We start from the raw sequence: 23,289 nt of genomic DNA on the forward strand, positions 1-23,289 counted from the left end.
ATGAGGAAACAGGTGCATCCTGACGGTTTTTAAATGATCATGTGATCAAATACATGCTGCAAAATACCTCAGTAGCTTTCAGTTTAAAAAATATTCATATTTGAGAGGAAGAACACAATTCAGGAAGTGTTAAAGGGATAGTTCAACATTTTGGCAAATTGGCCTATTGCCATAATACCTATAGTGTTAGGGGTAGGTTCATTACCTTTAATTGTCGGTACAAGCTGTTTTTAGATCCGCGGGGCAGAGCAACGCAATGGAGGCGCATGGTACTTTCGCCCTTTCCCTCATCAAACTCATCAAATACACAATCACACAATCACAAACAACTCCAAAACACTCTCATGGACAAGTTGTGACCTGCACATTCACCACGCTATGAAATAATAACGTATAATTATGTAACATTACACATGACACATGAAGCAAATACTCTGAACCACTTGCGTTTTTGAAATCACTCCACCCAGCAGCCGTGTCTGGAATGTAATTCTGGCTACGCATTTGCCTGGAAAATAACTCCATCTTGTAATGTTACATGATTGTTTCATAGCGTGGTGAATGTGCAGGTCACAACTTCTCCACAAGAATGTTTTGGAGTTGTCTGATTTGATGAGTTTGATAAAGGAAAGGCGAAAGTACCGTGAGCCTCTGTTGCATTAGCTGAGCAGCTAACCTCTCTGACTATGGGAATTATGGCAATAGGCAAATTTGCCAAAATGTTGAACTATCCCTTTAAGTCCAAGTGTTTCTTTAGTTTTGTGTCTTTTGTTGACTAATGATTTAGAAAATGTGGAAAAAATTAAGATGAGGAAAATATTCTGGTAATCTGGTGCATGAGCTGGTGTCGGTGTCGGGTGTTGTGTCACCAACATTAGCTTGGCGAAAGTTTTCCCCATCTATAGGATTGGAATTTTTGAGCATAGCATAGCAAAGCTGAGAATATAGGTCACATAGTCATTCATATTTCACATTGTGTGTGTGTGGTGGAGGGAGCATATGTTTGTGTGGCAGTAAAGCCTCCCTCACAAAGGAAACAAAGCATCTTCTTTGATGAGAGGGCATGAGAGAAAACTCAATTAGTGCTTGAGAGAAGACAGCTCAAAGTGAGTGAAGGAACAGTATTGTGTGATGTGGATGTGTGTATATCCACGCAGCATATAGAAAACTTCCACAAAAGTTCACCTCCTTCCTCTCACAGGAAAAAAAAAAAAAGCACCACTAGAGCCAATTCCACAACTAGAGCACTAGGATGGCATTTCTCAGCAGCTGCAGGAGTCTGGCTTGCTCAACACATTTGCACCTCTGCCCTCATGAGGCTATTAAAATGAAAAGATGCCAACTGGGCCACTTTCATTACCGCGCAGGAAGAAAGGAAGACTAAAGCGTGGTACATGCAGCACAGTGGGAGGGAAGGAGTGTGGAGACGTGCAAGTGGTGAATGAATCTGCACTGACTTTGCTCTAATGTCGATGTGGTGTTGTGGCTTCAGCTGAAAGTTAAGTAATAGCAATTCCAGCAATAAACTCCAGTTGGGATCGGCTATCACCTCCTCGACGAGCACAATGTTACATCAAAGGCATCTCACCTGCAGCATGAGTGCGTGCGGGGAATGGACGAAAATGGAGGCGTTGTCCTTGGGGGAGGACTCGAGGCAGAGCTGAGCATCTGTGGCCCGAGGGTTGTACGTGAAGGCGATGCTGGAGGACAGTTTGCCGTCGTACAGTAAGGTCTTGTGATGCTCGGCGAACAGCAGGTCACTCTCAGCCTTGTACTTGAACGTGCCCTGGATAAAGAAGACACCAAAGACAGAGTTGATTAATAACTTCACCTCATCAGCCACCATACAAACTGTGTCAGTGTCTAGTAACAACCCAAATAGATAAAGACTATTTCATCATATCATATTATCACAGAAAAAAAAAAATACTTTACACTTTGTCCATCTGGCACATATAAGAGATTACACCCTCCAAAAAAAACTTTAAAGGTTAAAGGGATAGTTCAAGAGAGCGGCAGGCTGCTCAGAGCTACGCTAAGGAGGCTCATGGGATTTCTTGGTTAGAGGTAAATTCATGCAAAACCGCTGATGGGCATTGCGTTCAGGGACAGTTTTTCAGCAAGCAGTCTCTGCATTTACCCCGAAAACGGCTCTGTGTCATAACGTTCCATTATCTCATAGCGTGGTGAATGAGCAGGTCACAACTTGTCCACCAGAGCGTTTTGGAGTTGTTAGATTGTGTATTTGATGAGTTTGATTAGGAATACCAAGAAATTCCATTAGCCTCCATAGCGTAGCTCTGAGCAGCTCACGGCTCTGCTCCGCCGTTCTAAAAATAGCTTGCACCAACAAATAAGGTAACAAACCTACTGCTATGACTATAGCGATTATGGCAATGGGCTAATTTGCCAAAATGTTGAACTATAAGGAAAATCAGAACAAGAATGAAATACTATTAGAGAGGACCTACATGCTAATTGTTATAAAGGAATCAATAGCTAATTATGAAAAGAATTTAACAAGAAATTAGTAATTTGGTGTTTTAACATACCTCCGTATTTCAACATTTTGGGGAATTAAGATGGAGAAAACGTGGCCAAATTGGGAGATCATGTGGATTATTTAAAAAAAGAAAATGACCATGATTTATCCGTTGTTACTTTCGCTGAGAGCTGAACCTGAAGCGATGTATGATGCAAATGAGAGACACAGAAACCTTAAGAAATGATTACGGTAAATTGGAAAGATGCTAAACCACCAACCGTGACTCCAACCACGAGTGGGTGCGAAACACTGAGACTGAAACGCGTCTATATAACTGAACGAATGACTAAGAGTCTACAACTGAAGATGGATGCTTTAACACAAAGGAACAAGAGTGTAACACTATACCTAGGTGTTCAACTGAGTAAGATGGATTGTCCTAAATTAAATTGTTAGAATTGATGATCATTGAAAAAAAACGAGATATTCCTATACAACGATAACTGCAAATGCCTCCCTGTAAGAAAGATGGTATTTTAACTGTTTTCATTTATTTCATTTATTCATAATTAAGTCTAGTGTCATGTACTGTTTGGTTCTGCAGAATAACCGGAAAAAAAGAAATAAATAAAAATGAAAAAAAAGTGTCTGTGTCTGCTTAAAGATTAGAGACTAAAATTTATTACAGATCGTATCTGATTTCCATCGCACTTAATCTGCTTGTGCAAACTGTGAAAATGTTACTACTGCACAGATGTCTCAGGCTTTGTTCTTTGCCGACCTGGTAACCTGGACCCAGCTGATAGATGGCCAGGATCTGAGCAGCACTGAGCGCCTCTCCAAACAGGTAAACTGCCCCCATCTGTCCGCAGAAGACACGGTTGACATCTGCTGTCTCCGACGATCCCAGGAAACACTTGTCAAATGTCTGCAGCAGAAAAACAAAAAACACAGACACAGATGAAAAGAAGGAAAGAAAGATAAAGTAAATAAGGAAGTGAGACAAGAAGGAAGGATAAACAAAACCAAAAATAGCAGGAAAGAAGTAGAGGGAAAAGGCACATTCATGTTAACACTCGCTATAAATGGCAACAGCCTCAAACTATGAGCGTACTGTGGCTAATATGATAACGTCCCATCTTCCTCGTGTCATGGTCAGCGAGGCATAAGCACAAGTGTTGAAAATGATGAGGCCACGTCTCAATCAAGTAGCTAATTTGCTTTCTGACATCCTGACACATCTGGCGGATTATAGCACGCTGCGGAGGCATTTTCGGTCCTGAGCAAAATTTGATTTAAGAAACCTCATATCTCAGCATGACAGAAAGCAATCCTGGGGACTGGGAGAGAGTTCATATGGTGATGGTGAGAAGAGGCGCGGGCTGTATATGTAGTCATTTTCCACTGTGCTATCCACGCTAAAAGACGGAGAGAATGGTTTCACCCCCAAGGCCTCTGACAGCAAAGACTCAGATTAGATATATCTGTGAGAGAGAGGGAGGCCATGAAACGGAGGCTGCGCTTCTCAGTTCTGCTCTGGTACAAACTCCTGCAGCAATATGTGGATTTGAAATTGATATCTGACAGAAAGGCTGTATGTGAACACACACCTGCACCTCCCAGTGCAGACTTTTACTACTTTTATTACATTTTTTATCGCAAACAATACGTCTCCCACACCTCTGGCTGCTGCCGGCACTGAGGCATATTGCTTCTAGGTTGCCCGTCCATGCGTCTCTTTGTCACAATATCTCAGTAACGCCGTGACGATACTTCCTCAAATTTGGCAAAAACATTCACCAGGACTCAAAGATGAATCTGTTATATTTTGGTGGTCAAAGCTTTCAGGTTTCAGGGCGTCGTGTGGAGCAGTGGGTTGAGCAGGCGCCCCATATGTAGAGGCTGCAGTCCTCGCTGCAGTTGGCCCCGGTTTGAATTCCGCATCGGGCGGCCATTTACTGCATGTTGTTCCACCTCTCTCTACCTCCCATTTCCTGTATCTCTCAACTGTCCTATCAATTAAAGGCAAAAGCACAACAAAATATATAATAATAATAAAAAAAAAAAGCTTTAAGGTCTCAGTCGCTGTGGTTTTGACCTTCTGAATGTGATACTGTATCTCTGTGATGCCATTGGAGAATATTTCTTCAAATTTGGCAAAAATGTTCACTTGGACTGATCAAATTTTGGTGGTTAAAGGTCATACCATAAGGTCACAGTGATTTCACACTGTGCTGTCAGGAACACTCAGAGGGAAGTTCATCACTTCTGTCAAACTGTGACTTTACAAAACACTTTTTTTATATGAGCTTATACTAATACTTTTTTAAAGTATTTTATTTTGCTTTTAGTTGATAGGACAGTAGAAACAGACAGGAAATGGGGAGGCAGAGAGAGGGGGAATGATATGTAGCCACAAATTCGTTCATCAATTATAACCTTATTCAAGTCAAATGTCTGATTGGAAAAACAAAGTTGATGACATTTTCACTTCACTATGTTTTCTGCAAAAACAGCTCTGGCCGTTATTCAGTGTTGTGGCTCAGGATGTCATCGTATTTTCTGCAACTTGGCAAAATTGGTGGAGGAAACAACATCAAGCAGGTGACTAGTTTAATTACACTTTGTTTGAAAATGAAATACCACAGGGAAACGTGTTGGCCTCCACTTATTAAATCCATCAGAACACGTTCGGACTGTTGATACTCACGTCGCTGGTGTTGACGAACCAGGCGATGTCTCCGTAGGAGGCCAGTTCTCCGTTCACAAAGCAGCTGATTTCACTGTTCTTCCAGCGGTTGTAGACGTGGACAAGAGTCACCATGTACCACTGCAACAACAAGAAACACACACAGACACTCACACTGGGGTCTGTCACAGTACAGAGCATCAATCACACACACAACTAGAGATCAATAAGTCAGCATTGGGATATAAGTTGTTCAATTAGCCTCATTCCATCACGTTCCAGGACTGGGTCGCCTCCAGCTACAATGCCACCTACTTTGGTTTTCTAGTTTTCTCCTCAGCCTCAGACTACAGTTACCACTGTGAAATAGGTTATTATGGTTACCTCCGGACATGGAGGAACACGCATTAAAAATAGAGTGAAAAAAAAAAAATCAACTAAAATGAGTTCTCTGTGTCCTCATGAGGCTTGTTGAGGTAAGGTGGTGCCTTCATGCCCAGGAGGGGAGGTAGGAAGTTTCAATTTGTCCACAGGCAGAGGCTCTCATTGCTGCCTGCAACGGTCGTCACTGTGTTCACTGTGTCTGTGAGAGAGAGGGACTGAGAGAAGTGGATAATCCCTCTCTCCCAGCGCCCCCATTCCTGCTTCCTCTAGTTTTACTTTTCCCCAGAGTCAGGTGAGATGTGACAGATTTTTCATAGAGCAAGGTCTAGATTTATTCTGTGTGCATGGGTGTCTACGTAAGTGTAAGTGTGTCTGTGTGTGTGTGTGTGTGAGACTGATTATGTGTGTGCTGACATATGATTTCAGTGATCTATCTACAGAGATATTTCTAGGATTTGTCATCTTGTGTGACCATGAATGTTCGGTGTGCTGGGGGTTACCGAACCGGAGCCTGTGTTGTGCTTTGTGTTTTCCTTTTGTACCTTCTGCGGTTTGAAGTCGTACTTTACACAGTGCTGGAATCCTTTTCCCTTGGTTTTTAATGAGGTCACTATCAAACAGCCGCCCACAAAGTGTGCCGAGTAACCTAGGCCTTTGCTGGTGCGGAAACTGAAAAAGAAGGAAATGAAGGGAAAGTACATAAACACAACACAAAAACACACAACGATGGTTTAAGCTCCAGGCTGCTCACTTTCGCACAGTCTCCATTCAAGGGCAACATGGGTTATAGTGTCTAATATATCATGCAAACATTTTAAAAAGGGTCTCAAAAGGATAAAGATGGCAAACAATAATTTCTCAACTTCACAGACTCTTCCCATCATTCTCTGTGTCCCGGCGAGACGGGGCCCCTGCATGTGATTTAGTGAATTAATCTCTTTTTAAAAAGGGCAAGAGGAGCTTTTATTACAGATTCTCTCTCGAGCAGCTCGTCGGCTGCCCGGCTCGGTTATCACTTTCACAGAAGCCCAAACAGATCACCGTTGTGTAAATTAGATTTCTGACAGAAATTAATTTTTAGTTGAAAATAAGATGAGCGGGAGCGTTGATTTACTCGCTCCTCTGAGAGGACGCGAAGGACGAGGAGACGGGAAAGATGGAGGGAGGGAAGCACAACCGTTTGTTTATTTCGTCTGTGAGGCTGGATACGTTTTGTAGTACAGCTTTAAGCTTCAAACACATTTCAGGGGCGATGTTAACACTTAAAAACAGAACTTAAATCTGATCCAGCTGTGCCATGCTATCTTTCATCTTTCTTAGCACTACAATGTGTCCCACTTCCTTGAGCCTTTTTTTCTTTTTCTTTTTTCACATATTCAAGCATTTGAATCCCAAATAAAAGGTAAACCATAGAGTTATATCATTCTTATGTTACTTACCAGTACAGGTAAGGCTTGTCTTTGTCTACATTAATGTTGTTGAGAGGATCCATGCGGAGCCACGTGTGGAAAGTAAACCCATTCTGGTACGGCCACTTTGCTATGGGAGGCAGAGCAATCGCCTGGTAGGAAAGAAATGACAGAAGAAAACAGCATGATACACCATGTGGATCCTGGCCACCTGTGTAATGACAGGAAATTAACAACAAAACCTAATTAACAAGTATAGAAGGTCACATGACCAGCACAGAAAGAGGGCTTCAGCAAACAAATATGAAGCAATTTCTTTGAGGAAAAGTTAGAAAACCATTGCTCTGAATTAGTCTTCTGCGTGCGTGTTTGTGTACTCCCAGGTCTTCCTATCTCATTAGCAGGGCAACACAGGAAGGGGAGGAAGGTGCAAACACTATGCTGACACACACAGATGAGCACAAACAGAGTTCAGATGAACCAGATCGAACCCAAAGCCACAAGGCAGACGTCTGCACTCAGAAAAAACACCATCACCACCACAGCAAAGGAGGGTTACATACAGAATCTGGCAATCAACCAAACACACACAAACATACACACGTAATGAAAAGATCATTAAGAAGATGCATTTGTGTGGTGATCAAAGATCTTCATGGTACAATTATTCGTTTGCCATTTGCTCCAACAAAAACAGATCATTCCTAAAGACATGAAACAGATTATGAGCTGAAAGTCCCAAACACTCTGTTCCTGTTTACTATTGATACTATTGAGTCATTATGAGGTTTTAAGGTTTGAGAAAATCCTCCTGAAATGAACTTTCTGGCTTGCTTCACCATGCGCTGTGGCAGGAAGAGGAAAAACAAGCGCACCTCTCATTCAATGTGGTAAATCATGCATGCATGAGAAAAACAATGCTTCTGTAAAGTTGGAGCGCGACAAACATCGAAACTGGAGAGAACAATACACAAAAAAAAAAGAAGAAAAAAAAAGAAGAAGCTCTGAAGAAACCTTAAACCACAAATGAAGCTCGTTTTTGATATTTAAAAAGGATCCGGATAAGCTCTGATGCTGTGATGTGTTTTTTGTCTTTACTCCCCCCAAAAAATAATAAATGAACATTGTGTGTCTGTAAAAAGAACACTACTAATGACAAGAAACAAGGTGAAAGCAGACATTTTGAATAAACTAATGAGCAAGTACAAAAAAAAAGTCCCAACAGCAGGATTTGAATAGTCCAAAGCTGAGCTGCCCTGACACCAGTTATTAAGTCAGACACACATTAACTATGCAGACTTAAAGAGCACATGCTTACCAATCAGAATCAGAATTTTATTTTGTCATTGCACAGCAGCACAACGAGATTAAAAGCTAAAACCTTAAAGTGATACACAAACCGTTTCATCAGAGAGCATGCTGTTCGACACAGCTACGTTCCTACAAACTTCAAAACATGTCAGAAAGAGTACACAGGCCTTTAAGGCTTGAGGAGGGTCTGAGCTGTGATGGCAGGCTCAAAAATAAATAAATAAGAAAATGTGTGAAGCTTATCAATGAGACAAAATTATATGGGTCAGTGAAGGGCTGGCTCAGTGGAAAGCAGCTCAGAAAGCACTTATTATGAAAGGGATTCAGGGGAGATCACCACGCAGCATCTGAAGTCCGGCCTGTCTCCCTCACATTAGGATGTTTCTTTATGAAACCTTCTTTATAAGGGGAAGGAGAAACAGCCAGTGAAAACATGATGCAGTCCTTTCTTAACTGTCATCTCTAAATTCACTTGTAAGCTCGTTGCCTTTGTGTAAACAGTAAACACACTTCGGGAGGAGGAATGGTGGGGTGGGGGGAGGGGAGGAGAATAGAGGGGGGTATTTTATTTTGAAGTGCAGTGGTAGCTATAGCTATAAAATGTGGTACTGTACTCACGGCTGCATTTTTCCCCGGAAAGCTGAAGAAGGAGTCGGGACCGTTTCTGTGAGCCATGTACTTCAGCACCGACAGAAGCTTCACTGCGTGACGAGGCTGAGGAAAAACACACAAACACGCAGGGATCAATTTAGACAACTGGTAATGTGGTATGTTTTAAACGGAGTTCTTATTATTCCTTGTATTGTTTTTATTTATTATAGTGTCTATGATCAACTATATTGTATTTGTATACAACTGTACATTACTTTGGTCGACTGAGGTTGTTTTAAATGTTCTTCATAAATAAACTGTGACTTGACTTAACTTGTGATTAATGTCCAAATAGGCGCACACACAAACAGAGCCTGAATGCAGCCACAAATGATTAAAAGCAGAGTTTCTGCTTGTTCTAAATTTACATCCACAGAGGTTTACTGAGCAGCAGACCCAGAGCTGTACTGTATGTTACACTTGACGCAAAACAACGCAAGTGTCTTTGCTGCTTTTACACCAACACAGTTGTCACTGTCATGCCCACTGCCCACATTGTTTAAACACCAAATACACCTGCACCCACCTGCGCACCCATGGGTGAGCTGGTTTTCAAATGAAGTGTGGTCGGGTGAGGCAGGTGGTCAGTGGAAAAGTGATTGTGATTGATTGAGCAGCAATGCTACTTTAAGACGGCACATTGTCAGGAGACGCTGCCTGTTACACACAAGCAGAGTGAGCTGAAAATGCTCTTAGACGCCAGGATAAGTCAGCCGGAAAGTTACAACGCAGCCTCAGAAGGTCAGATCGTTGTTTGTGTCGTGTGTTGTGTAACGTTGTCATGTGTCGTCGATGTCTTTTCCATGAGGTTCTACCGAGAAGCTACTTTGCTAAGTCGTTGTTCGACGACCATTAAAACAGAGCCCTTAATGTCTCAGTGATCAGACCCATTTAAAAACACGCTGCTCTAACACGCTGTATTTTCCTAACTAGTGTCAGATCAATGTGAGTGAGACATTCATATTTTTAACATTTCTAAACACAATTGTAGTTTATAGTTTTCAGCACCGTGGCACTTTAGAGTTTTGCACTCATCCACCCTGTCTCCCTGGATATTTCACACACACAAAAAAACAACAACAAAAAAAAAACGAAAAGCAGAGCAGCAGCGGTGAGAGCTGCTGGAAAGCGGGGAGGGTGAGGTGAAATTTAGAAGCATAAAATCAACTTGCCCTATTTCTTTGACAACTTGATTAGTGTCAGTGATCAATGGGTTACTCTCCTTCTCTTCCTCGCTTCATCTGTCTCTCCCTCTGTGCCGCTGCCTCTGTCTGGATGCAGTAACTTATCTTCTGCTGAGGTATCATACATCTTAGGTTCACGGTGGCTCTTCTCCTAATAGCCACATTCAGCTCAGCTCAGTCAGTCTATTTTAATGTCCCGCAACTGTGCAAACGCTTCGTCTTTTTTGGCTCGGACCACTTCAGCGTTATAGTAAAAATTTAGAGTGAAAACAGTGACGTAAATTTAGAAACTCATGAACTACCCAATATCAATAATGTAGTGCTGCTCTGGATGCAGGACCACTGTGGAGTAGAAGTCTGCTTTTCATGTGATTTATCTTGTCTACGATGAGGGCACTGGCCTGCGGGACGGCAGCGGTTGAAGTGTTGCTAGCGCATTCCTCATTCAGGTCCCAGACGACAAAGACGGATCGCCGTGGCGTGACTCTGACTCACCCACTGGCCTTCCTCCCCTTGCAGCTTGCTGAAGAAAAGCTTCAGCTCTTTCACTGTGATGCTGTAGCTGGCGAGCACGCCCAGCATGTCCACAAGCAGGTCTGCAAGACAGAGGGCAGGGATTAAACACATACAGACATACAGGCTGACACACAATGCTATAATTAACTCAGAAAAGTGACCTCAGAGCGATCAAAATCTTATGTAGCAGTTTTATAACATGGATATTGCAGTGAGTGAAGCCATAGCTACCAGAACATATTTAACAAGAAAAGTAGGGTGAGCCGGACCCAAGTTTAAAAAAAACAGGAGAGGACTTAAAATAGACAGGACACTCTGGGAGTCCCTGCGACTGTGCAGCTTCCTTCATTAGTTATTACTGACTAATGATGAGGCATAGAATGACAGATCTATGACTGGAGTGTGCATGGACCAGCCTTGATTTAAACCATCACAAATGCAAGGATGAGAAATATATCTGGCAGGTCTTTTTCCTCATAAGCATTAAAACCGTGCTGTTTGGTTCTGTACTTCGCAGTTAGTCTTTCAGGCAAATGATGTGAAGAGATGAAGGGAAAGATAAAAAATCTGTAACAAAACAGGAGGTCATTGAGATTAAAGGGCCAAAAGCTCTATATGTGAAGCATTTTAATCTCGAAACACCCCAAAAAAAAAAGTCACTTTTGAAAGACTTCAAGAGTAAGTAAGTAGTAATACAGTAGATGATGATTTGTAGACTGGTGAACCTAACTATAACCATTACTTTCAGCTGCCTAGTTACTGCGGGGCTCTATCGTCCTTGCTTGACTGCACAAACCCTCCAGGCCAGCGCTGTTCTGGCTGGCAGAAGTTCACTGAGCCGAACACTGTAGGATTAATTTGTAGTAATTTGCAGATGGGCAACAGACTAGACTGAGACTCAGGGGAGACTGTACAGGATGATTTCTGTCCTCACTCGGCGTAAGGCATCAGTGTGTGTGCAACGCTGGAGGATGAAACCATGACCTGTAATTCAAATAAGACTGAATAGGAAAAATTGTTGTGGAGTTTTATCTGATTTGTGAATTTCCTTCTTCACCATAACCTTCCTGTTATGGTTCAGTGACATAAAGAGAAAACGCTGTGTTCCCTGCCTCCAAAGCAAAGTAAATCAAGAGGAGAAGTTTTCCACAGATTCTGCCTGTCAGTACCTGCGATCATACTGTCGGTGGTGGATATGCGCTGCAGCACCAGCTGGATGAGTTCTACATCGGTGCACGCCTGCAGGTTGCGGACGCTCTTCTTGAGGATGGCGGTGAAGATGCTCCAGACCTCGGCCTGACAGGTGGGCTCGCACTTGTCCAGCAGCTCGACCATGCACACGATGCTCTCCGGCTCCTGGATGATAAAGTTCATCTCCAGGTCAAACTGTCCGCCAACCAGCTGGAGGACACATACAAAAGAGAGGTGAGGGAGGGAAGAGGGGGAGGAAGGGAGGGAGGGAGAGAAGAGGGGGAGAGGGCAGGGGGGATGGAGAATGTTCAGAACTGAGCGATAAACAACAACAACAAAAAAACTCAAAAGAGCAATTTATTCCTCTTTTATCACCAGAAAAACATAACCATGAGCTTCAAAAGGGCATACATATGTGCACTGCATTATTATGTGTGCACACTCCTAAACAGATGATTAATCATGCATCAGAGCCGCTGCTAGCCAAGTGGATTAAAGGTCAGGGGAGAAACACGGGTCCCTGTCGGTCCATCAGTGTCTCTGTCTGACTGTCAGTGCACTGTGCTTTTTACAGCTCGCCCGAAGACACCCTGATAAACTCCGAGCATGAAAATATCAAACAAGTAGCCATGTCAGAGAAACTAAGCCCGACATCCAGACAGACGTGAACAGTGAGAAGTGTATTTAGAGGTCTTTTGTTCCTGTAGGACCCACTGGAATACTAACAGCATCTGACACGGGCTGGCAGACACAGACATGGGCTGAAATTAATTCTCAGTTATGGGATTTTCAAGAGAAAACACACGGTGATGCAGCTTGAGTGACATAAAAATCGCATCCTGACGTCTATATTGAACAACAGCGGCTCCTAATAGACACTGTTGAGGATGGTTATTCCGCTTATTTGCATGTTTTATACTCATGAACGGGTTTCACGGTGCGCTGTGGGAGAAAGAAGAAGCAAAACCTGTATTTAAACCTGTAAATAAAGCCTGTATTTTGAATAAAAGAGTCTATTCAAGTAAATGCATCCCACCATGTTAGTCAGTCTTTGCAGTGATCTCCAGCTTCGGCTTGTTCAGAGTAGGGTGGGGTGGGGTGGGGGGGGGGGGGGGGGGGGGGGCAGGCAGCGAGGACGAATGTTCTTTGTGTGTGGAAATAAATTGTATGGGCCATAAATGTCATAATTTGTCTTTTCTTAATAGTTGCAATGACATTTTTATTATTGAACCCTGCCTAATAGAAAAAGATAAGGAAAATAACAATGTTGATGTCAAATTAATATTGTAGGTAAGACTGTCATGTTTAAAATCAAGGAGGTGTGACTGGAGAAAGAAAAAAAAGAAAGAAAGTGTGATAGTCGTACTCGGTCAGTTAACAAGCTTCCTGTGAAAACAATATCGTTTGGTCCAGGGGATGGAAACTGTCCCATTAAAATGAGTGAGGTGGGAATAACACTGTGTGTGAGCGCCGGGTACAAGATAGGAGAGGACGAGGGGACACCGGGGGTGAGGCTGTGGAGACAGGGGGACACGGTGGCGATAACGCTGACACACAGCTCACCTATTGTCCCTTTAACCTCATCTCACAGATAACTGTTTATTCTTTCATGTTAAGTATCAGCATTAGAGTGATGATGTCATTCATCACCTCTGCTTAAAGAGGTCCCATTCCCTTTATCCATCACCTCCGTACAGCCTTTGTTTTCAGATACAATGTAAAAATGTTAGAAAATTGTCATAATAAAATGCCAAGAAGCATGTTCAGCCATTGTTACTATGACAGCAACGGTGTTAACATTCAATTCAAGAGCAAACTGTATCAGTTCAGTGTTATCTTTAGTAGCCTGTTACAATACACATTAATTTATTGACTATTAAACATCGAAATATTCAAATATGTGTCAAATATTCTGGAAAATTCTCATTACAGCGTCACAGGTGATTCAGTTATTTCAATTCAAGTTTATTTGTATGGCACCATTTGTAAAGCATTACCTGAAGGCACTTTACAGGATAACGTCAAGACCTTCATTTATTATAGAGGGAAACCTAAGAGGTCCAACAAACAGCAAGAGCAGTTTATGATCGCACAGTTAAGTCTAGAGTGAAAATATTTCTTTGACAAAGAAATCTAAACATCGTGTGTAGACAGTCTGTGGATTTAAAATCACATATCTTATTTTGGGGTTGATCAGTTTCACTCTATAAATGATCACAGTATACAACAATATTTGAGAACGAAACAGCTCCTATAATAAATTATGACTTTCTAAGAGACTTGTTTATTTTTCATGTTTTAGTCTGCATAAAAAACATAATTCTAACGCTGTTTTGAAATCAATTAAAGGGTTGTTTATCCAAATTACCAAAATGCATATTGTTCCTCTCACCCCACTGTTGTCTTGTCATACAGAGTTTTGCTTTTACATAAACTGGATGTAAGAAACCACATCAGAGGTTGTCGTTGCTGCTCGCCCTTCAACACTGGAGCTGAGTGCAATTTCTAAATGCAGACTTGTGGTGCTCACAGCATTCAAAAGAAATTCAACAGCAATGTGTTTTCAGAAAAAACAATGGCCCGGCTACTCTGGATAATCCACACAACGGATTTATTTAGTAGAAAGTAGTTCCAATGAAAGCTTTTGCTGCTGCAGTTTTCAACGCTATGAATAGCACAAACAGCATGTCACTGGTTTCAGGGGAGAGGGGGCAGAGATACAGATAACTCAGATACTGGAGGCATTCAAACAAACATCACTGGTTAGATCCCAGTAAAATTCAGATTTTTGTGTCGATGAATTAACTGTTGAAAAAATAAAACCTAAAAAATGATCTACTAGCTACTTTATATGCTATAATATTTCTTCCAATGGAGGAATGATGACAGTTACCTGTTACCAACAAATCAGAGATCTATAAAATATAACATTCATAACACGTACATGCTGTTAATGCTTCACTCCTTCACATTTTTGTCTCCGTTTAGCAAGTCACTGAAAAATCACACAGCTGTCTGCACGGTGGAGTCGACTAAGTTCAGAGCGGACGCCCCCGACTGCAGCCAGGTCCGCCATTAATGGCTGCCCGGCGCCACTTTGCCACAATGGTAGTTGATTTATGAGCCCGACACCGTCCATGAGCCATCCATCCATCAGTCAGTCGACCAAGGGGACTGAGAGCAGATATGAGGATGGAGACGGAGCAGAGCGCCACGCTACAATGACACACACACCTGGCAGGCAGGCTGGCACGCAGGCGAGGACAACAGGGGCGGACGTCGGGCCTGATTTGTAGTTTAAGAGAAATTAGCAATTACTTTGACAGATTTTTAATTAAAGAGTACAATGATGATGAAACACAGGATTGTTCTTAATCATGAGGCTGTCACCCGGCCCAACACAAACAGGAGCCCAATTTAAAGCGTCTTATCATTTTAAATAACAGGTTGGTTCAGCGACCTGAGTGGAAAAGTTGCAGGGAAGGTGACTGGCGAGTCACGCAGGACGGCTGAACACACAGTTGCTCATACATCACACCCACTACACTCAGAGTCCTTGGGCCCCTTGAGACGACGATTCTGGGGCCCCCCCAAGGACCAGCCGGTGGATATACAAGACGTCTTATTCCCTATACTGTGTATAAATACACCCTCAGACATAAAATACATCAAATTCTGCTTGGAGCGGCTCTTTAGTTTAGTTTACAGTATCTTTATCATGCAAAGAGGTGAAAGTTTGTTCCTCAATTTGTGGTAAAAATCCAGTTTTTCAAGTCATATTTTCACAATAGGAAGGAGCTTGTGGACATTAAAACTGAAATGTCATATTCAAATGGACTTTATCTCTTGGCAGCACTTTGCTCTAAACCTGGAACAACGCAGCGCTGCCATCTTCACCAGCTGTGTTTGTACTGCTGGTATAAAACTGCACAGCAGCTGATTATCTCCATGTCGGTCCATGCTGGACTGAAATTATAGTAAGAACTGACCAGTAGCCCCAAACAACAGATGAACCGAATGAATTATGCAGCCAGATACATTCTTGGTGCAAGTTCAAACTAAAATGTAATTTTCTATCGCTGTGTGAGGACATTCAACGTGTCCATTGGTGCATGGGAGAGAGGTTTCCAATATTTCAATTTCTTCTGTAGTTCAATCATTTACATTGCTCTATTTTAGGAACAGGTGTGAAAGGATGCCAGTTCCAGCCTCAGCCTCAGCCGCAGCTACAGCAAAGGGTCTTTGTGGCAGCTAGACACCAGATCCCTGGCTGGGTAACCGAGCCTGGCCGTTCTCCCCTGAGGCCTGCCTGAATTAATCATGGCTGAGCAGCCCAGCAGTCACTGGGCCGTAACACAAAGCCCAAACTGGCTTCTATGGTCTCCATGGAGAACAACATAGGAGGATGTCACAACGCCAGAACCAGTGAGTATCCATATCTTTGGCCTGAGCTAACCTAGCATTTCAGCTTTCAGGATATGCTCTTGGAAAGCTGAGATTTACCCCAGTGTCAGCAATGACACTGTCTGATAATAGGTGAATACTGAACTCTACCACATCCATCCAAGTGTCAAACGCTGCTGCATAATGAAGCTTTGAATGAAAACTGCAGTCAAAAACAATAAGATTCATTTCCATCCAGCTGTTTAACACACTCAGTTCAATTGGCACAAACTGAGTGAATCAAGACAAAACAGGCCAAAAATCCTTTTATGCTTGGCTGAGGTGACAAAGTTGATATGGTGGAGACCAGGGATGGTTCCCTGTAACATGGGTCAATTTTAATAGTTTTCCCAATCAGGAACATGCATCTTCAATTTAGTCCTTATTCCACATGTGAGACAGTAACACCCTGTGACAGACACAGGAGAACTCATCTTGAGATAGAGGATTTATTTACCTCATTAGGGCTCGAGCACAGACAAAATCAGAGGGAGGACCCTATTGTTTTTCTAATGTTTTTTATTTATTTTTGTAACAGCATTGCCTGTTGTGTAATTAACCTCTTCAATTTCATGTCGTGTCTGTGCAAGTTCTCATTTGTCCAGGTCAAAGGCATCTGCAGGCAATTGAATCAAGTCAACTGGACTTTGTTTTGTCTTTGAAGACGTTTCACCTCTTATCCAAGTGGCTTCATCAGTTTGTCTAGAGATGAGTATTTGCACAGATATGTCTCTGAGAACTTCATGTTGTGTTTATTGTTCAGTATGTAGATATGTTTAAAACTAGTTTTTAATGCTAATGTGTTAGCGCTGTAAGCTTGTCGATGGCTGACAACATGACAACAACACAAAATGTTCAATTTTTGAAGCACATTTTGCTCAGCTTTATTATTATTATTATTATCATCATGTTCAAATGTCTTGCTTTGGTCACAATCCTCATGTCACCTCAGAGTGTTACAACTAACCGTCATGTATTGAATTGTTACATGTGTGTTAAATGGGGAAAATTGTGCATGTTTTCTATGTGTTGCAGAGTTTGTTTTCAATTTTGAATGCTTTTACTAAAAAGGTAACAGACATTAATGTCAAATACGGTAACACTTTTCAATCTTTCATGTCTTGCTATAAAAATGTCTACAGAAGAGGATTAAGCCCTCGGACTTTTAGGAACTCTTGACTTTTTACCTAGAGCCATGACGAGCCGGTTGGCATGTGTGGTTTTGACAACTGCTGTATGGATTTTCATCAGACCTTTGCTTATTGTCCTGACCGCACTGTAAATTATTCTGCTCTCTTATTATTACGAACCACAGAGATTACACATTCTGGCAGAGAGCGAGGAAGTGAGACTGAGAATAGAGCGAGGGAAGATTTACAAAAAGGGCAGAGCTATTTGAGGTCTGAGAGAGAGCTCACTTCTAAAAGCATCACAGGCGGCCATGTGATGCTGAAGACGAGAGAAAGCAACAAATTATGACCATTTCTGTACCAAAGCCGAGGAAAATTACTCAGCTGAAATTAACAGGCAGAAACACTGATGTCGTCAAGGCCATGGCTACAGGGTGATGAGCTTGTCTGTGTGTGTGTGTGTCCATTGTGTGTGTGTGTGTATCGGGTGTGTATGAGTCGATGCTCATCTTTCAGTTCTCTCCGTAATGAAACTATAATTAATTCCATGGGTGAGATGGTTTGAATGTAAAGCCATTTGCCACAAAGAGACATGAGCAGAAACAGACAATGGAAGAGACGCCTGTGACAAATCTGTGCCAGCGTCTACCAGCATGTCGCTTGTTTGTCAGAGGACTAATATTAAATTGCGCTCTATAATTAGTATACATGATGATGACATACATCACTTGATATTGCGTGTTAGTTTGGATGTACATAAGACATGGGACAAGTCCAGGGGGGGTGATATGACTTGTCAGTACCAGTTTGCCCTTTTTTTAAAGGGTGTATGAAAGGTTATCATCCTTTATTAAGGTGGTCTTGTTGTCAAGTGGTGCCCTTTAGTAAAATGCTTTAATTTTTAAAGTGTTAAAGATCCTTTCAGAAGTCAGTATCAGCACCTTTTGAGTAAACTGCCTCACTCTGGCTGCCCAGCCTCGCCTCACTATTTCGCCTCATCTTCTGCATCAGAAGCTCATTCCACCATATCTCTGCTGCTGCTGCTGCTGCTGCTGCTGCTGCTGCTGCTGCTGCTGCTGCTGCTGCAGGGATTTGAGTGGGACAGATTATTTGGTTGACCGCCCTATCTGCTGGAGCCCTTTCAGCATCTCACATCAGCATGTTGGAAACGTGAGCGTTCATCAGCAGCGAAGAGCAAGGGGATTAGAAGATGTTGTCATATCACGACTCGTGTTTTCGAGGTGGCCACTGGGATGGATGTTTCAGTTTGGGGTGTTGTGATGTGACGTGAGGGGTGGGCTCTTAATGGAAGAATACGGCAAATTGCTTTGGTTTAACAAGATAGCTTGTTAAAAAGAGATCCAGTTGAGAGAGCTGTTGGAAAAGTAGGCCAGTGGTGTGTGGTTGAAAGCACAGTTGCTCCGACAGCCTGTTTGTGGAGTATTTTGCTGCCTTGATTTGTATTTAAATGGACTGAAAAGCCCAGTCAAGCTGGGTTGTTATTACACTCCTACTGTATTTAACATCCTCTTATAGAGGGCAAACTGAACAAAGCCTCACAAATGATAATTACATGTTTTTTCAACCTAGAGAAGCACAACCCCTAGAAATAGATGGGTTTTTTGCACTACAATTGGGTCAATTTAAAATTAGGCATTTCAGCACCACTTTACAGTAAGACTATTCTTGTCAAATGTTTATAATAGGGGATACATTTGTAAATACCATCAATAATATTAATGAGTTACTTCCATTTTATAGAGGGTGGTAGGAAACAGTAGGAAAAGTTTGGATTTAGCTGCTTCCGCCCTGTTGTTGTGCATGCTCGCTCACTGTTACTGGGAGGCTTAAATTAAACAGTCATTGTTATTGTTAATAGATAGAAACACCTACGTTTCCCCCACTATGACAGCCCGTCTGCTATTTAAAGAGCCTGAAAACTGAATTTCAAAGCACACATCAGTTAGAGCCACTTCAACAACAGGAAGTCTATTTTAAGGGTGAATGCAAAAACCATTTATCTCAGTTCGTTAATTGTTCCGTACTGTAAAATGATCATAATCAAGAAAATATGAAAAATTCTCTCAATTTTCCTCATATGACAAATTATAATAAGTTCAAGCATACAATGGAATTCCCTGCTTTAAACTATGAAGAAAAGCCAAAGGGAAGGGAAGAAAATGAGTCTCCTTCCTCCATAGTGGGTCAGAGGTGCTACCAAACAGAGGAAGATGGATCTTTTTTTTTTTTTTTTGTTATATTTTTGTCATGATTACATTTCTAGCAAGTGTTTCAAAGTCTCGCTCTCTGCACAGTCTGCAGCTGCCACAACTCACCCACAGTCCCCGGGTACCACCTCTTAAACTCAGACCGTACCTCACACAGCACAAAACATCACAATATGGCTCGTTGCTGCATGCGGATTGTTTTGTTGAGAATATTTTTGCAGAAAACCCGACGTGAAGTGTGCCTGGTAGATGAGCCCACCACTCTACATTTATCAAAGTGGGAGTAGAAGGTAAAGTGGTGACAATTATGCATGCAGTGACCATGGAAAAACACTGGTTCAATGATCACAGCCCACTAGAACCTTTTTAACTCACTCACTTCATATATAACGAGTTGTTATCACAAATCTGCCTTATGAATATTTCATGGTGCCACTATATACACTCCTTATGGGCTTGGTGGCACGGTAACATTCAGATTAATGAACGACTGCTGATTATACAGCTCTGATTTCTGAATTAGTCTTCAGTTTTTACTCATCATTGTTAATTAATTTCAATTTAGAGGATTAATCATCCAACGCCGCCGAGTACTTTCTTTTTTTCTCTCATCAGTGCCAAACAATTGAGACAAACAATGACAGAGAGGTACATGCAGTAGGTGGAGAGACAGATTTAAATAGCTGTAATTCTAAGAATAACTTCAGAAGGATAACCTGCCCAGCTTTTTGTTTCAACATTGGCTGGCAGTCGTTTTTACACCACGTTAAACGTGACGATGCTCCGGCAGCAGTCTGATCAACACATAACTCCTTTTGTCGTTCCATTTGTTGTGCTTAAGACCGTGGGTTTGGTGTATCATAAAGAAAGTGTACATAACACATGTAGGTATCATTTGCATGTCTATACTCTCTATGTTTTGGATTCACATTGAATATAATTCTTTCATCTACTGTGACGGAAGAATCAAGGACCCACAACGAGAAAAAGGGAAAGCGAGTGCATAATCAGGATCGACAGTATATTTCCATTCAAATAGGAGAAAGAGGATTTAGATTACATCAAAGATTATGATACTATCCATCCTTCTATTATTCTACTGTATATAGCCACGTCAGTCCAGAGTGACGTACATTTCACTTGCTGACACTGTGAGTTGTGATGAAATTTCAACTACGTCAGCATCCCTGTATAAGTCTCCATCCTTCAATGTATAACTTTATGCGTTCGTATGAACTAGAAATGCACGGGCCAAACCAGGAGCAGGAATTAGGCCCGATGGACTGGAAGGAATGATTTCTCTAAATATTTCTATACATGGATCGTCTGTGGTTCATGCTACGATGACATGCGAGGCTGCTTTTGAGCTTTTTTAACATTAAAACCAAAAAAAGCAGCTCTCTCTTTAACACTAGCACTGTCTATCTGGCAATCTAGTTGAAGCTAGGGTGGCTGCTATTGTCAACAAGGAAAAGGCTTGTCAGGAAATGGTCCTCATTAGACATCAGAGTCCAGTCTTCAGGGCAAACTCTCCAGAAAACACTTTGACCGACTGAAGCCGTCTGCTTCTGGAATGAGATGTTCAAAATTAAAACAAAGCTCAAATACGATCTCATTGACGGCACGGCTTTCTCCGCGAGAAAATCTTTATGTGGTGTCTGTCTGGAATGGGTTATTCACCATTAACGAAAGTCATGCAGAAGAATATGTTTTGTGTGTTACTGTGAGCCGCCTGGCAGAGAGCTGTGAAAGGGTGATGTGATCATGAGGTAAACAAAGATTTTCATTGTCGGACACAGCAACGCTAATGATTATAGTTTGCATAGCAGCAATACATGGGGAAGAGTTGGCTCTGGCACTTCATGTTAAAAATAGCAGCTGGATCTGGGAGGTGAAGGAGGAAGGAGATACACATTAGTGAGGAATTCCAGCTTGTCCCGATACATGGGGGAGTAAAATGAGAATTTTGACTAGAAGGACCCGCCCGTTATTAGCTACTTAATCTTAAAAAGTAAACAGTTTTTCTCACATTCACAACCCATGGTACGCACAGTCTTGAAAACATGTTGACTGCAAATCAGGCCTAATAAAATATGCAACTTTTTTTTTCCATCTGTGTTGCAGTCAGTAACTTCTGCAGCTGTGGAAAACACATGCATCGACTCAACATATGCATGTACACCCCAGTGCTCATTAAAACACTGTTCTACTGCTTCACAAGTGGTCAGTGTGCCTCTAGTTAAGCTGCTCCCCCCATAACCTCAGTTGTAAAGATCTAGCTATAAGATAGACCTAAGATAAGCACCATCATTGATGAGGAGTATTGCTTGCTGTCATTCAAATACAAGTAAGATATAAAAGGCAGCTGAAAAATAAGAGGAATAACTCCAGGTGACACTCAGCAGTATGAGATCCTTAATGTGATACCAATGACCTGCTGATCTGACAAATCTGTACCCCGTCTCATTATGACAGCGACAGGTCATGGGTAATGAAAGCTCAGGACATGAAAGATGTTCCTACATAGCATCAAACCCAGCACAAAGCTTGGCCAGTGGAACACATCCATACTGTAATAAGACGCATGAAAATATCAACGTCGTAAGGAAAGACGTTTGAAGTTTGATTTACTTGTGAATTTACCCACTGTTATGATGTGTCAGGATAACCTCGACACACAACCTCTCATTTTCAAGACAGTTACAATGATACAAATTGTAAAATGCATTCATATCATAATACCTTGTCTGATCTTGTAAAAAAAAAGAAAAAAAAAAGAAAAAAAATGTTTCTCTCAGTGTTTTATCCCAGAGGTCAAACAACTGCCCTTAAACGCCTCCACTGCTACCATAAAAAAAACCCTTTGACGTTAAACCATCAGTAAAAATCTAACTTTCTCACACAGTAAATTCCACATATTTTAGCTTATCTACTTAAAAAGCCGAACGTGAGACAAAAAGATTTTTTTATCTGTTTGGCTTGGCGCCTCAACTAAACAATTTCCTGGGGGAAACCCTGAATGGAGACTCAGGAAACTGTCTGCAGCATATCCCCAACACAGTGTCTATCGCCCCACTCTAACCTGCTTCCTGTGGTTTCCCGTGTCACCACAGCTTCCTCCGTCCAACCTAAAAGCCTCGACTGCCACTGAACACAGCACAGAGTGTATAGGTGCCCAGTGAGAGGACACAAGGATGATTTTTTGCATGAGCAAGTAGTAAAGTTAGTAGCGACTGAGGATGTTGGATGTTTTAGATATGCGGACAGTCGCCTCCGAGACGTCAACGCCAACTGCTGGACCTTGATGACTTGGGCGTAATTCAATGAAACGTCTGTGATGTAAGATGCCAAATTGATAACCCCAGTGATGTACCAGCATGAACACACACGACCTTTTACCATTTCCTTTCAGTGGTCTGTGACCATGTTCTGCCCGTCTGTTGGTCCTGATGATGTTTGATGGCGCGGCCTGACGTCTCGACAGACAGCCTGGGTTCATGGGTTACTGCATCATTCTTTTGACATTCCCCAAAGGATCCGATGCTGGTTATTTCATATATTATATTGTGTAATTGCATCAATAGTAGCATCACCAGTGGCTATAAATAATCTTTACCCGCAAATAGGTATCTCTGTATTACAGATGAAGATTATTCAATTTATAAATA

The 23,289-nt window shown here is 42.0% G+C and overlaps 1 protein-coding gene across 7 annotated transcripts in view; it reads right to left on the reverse strand.

The window, feature by feature from the left end:
• The window catches only part of lrba (LPS-responsive vesicle trafficking, beach and anchor containing), a 191,645-nt gene that overhangs the window by 151,048 nt on the left and 17,308 nt on the right, over positions 1-23,289 (reverse strand). For all 7 annotated transcript variants that reach the window (XM_083982697.1, XM_083982701.1, XM_083982698.1 and 4 more), the window contains 8 exons: positions 11,799-12,030; positions 10,609-10,709; positions 8,897-8,992; positions 6,998-7,119; positions 6,101-6,227; positions 5,196-5,315; positions 3,267-3,413; positions 1,589-1,786 (listed from right to left, as the gene is read on the reverse strand). In XM_083982697.1, the coding sequence (XP_083838823.1) occupies positions 1,589-1,786; positions 3,267-3,413; positions 5,196-5,315; positions 6,101-6,227; positions 6,998-7,119; positions 8,897-8,992; positions 10,609-10,709; positions 11,799-12,030 (1,143 nt within the window). The remainder of the gene's footprint in view (positions 1-1,588; positions 1,787-3,266; positions 3,414-5,195; positions 5,316-6,100; positions 6,228-6,997; positions 7,120-8,896; positions 8,993-10,608; positions 10,710-11,798; positions 12,031-23,289) is intronic.

The sequence above is a fragment of the Trachurus trachurus genome (genome assembly GCF_905171665.1).
Source record: "Trachurus trachurus genome assembly, chromosome: 1".
Lineage (NCBI taxonomy): Eukaryota > Metazoa > Chordata > Actinopteri > Carangiformes > Carangidae > Trachurus > Trachurus trachurus.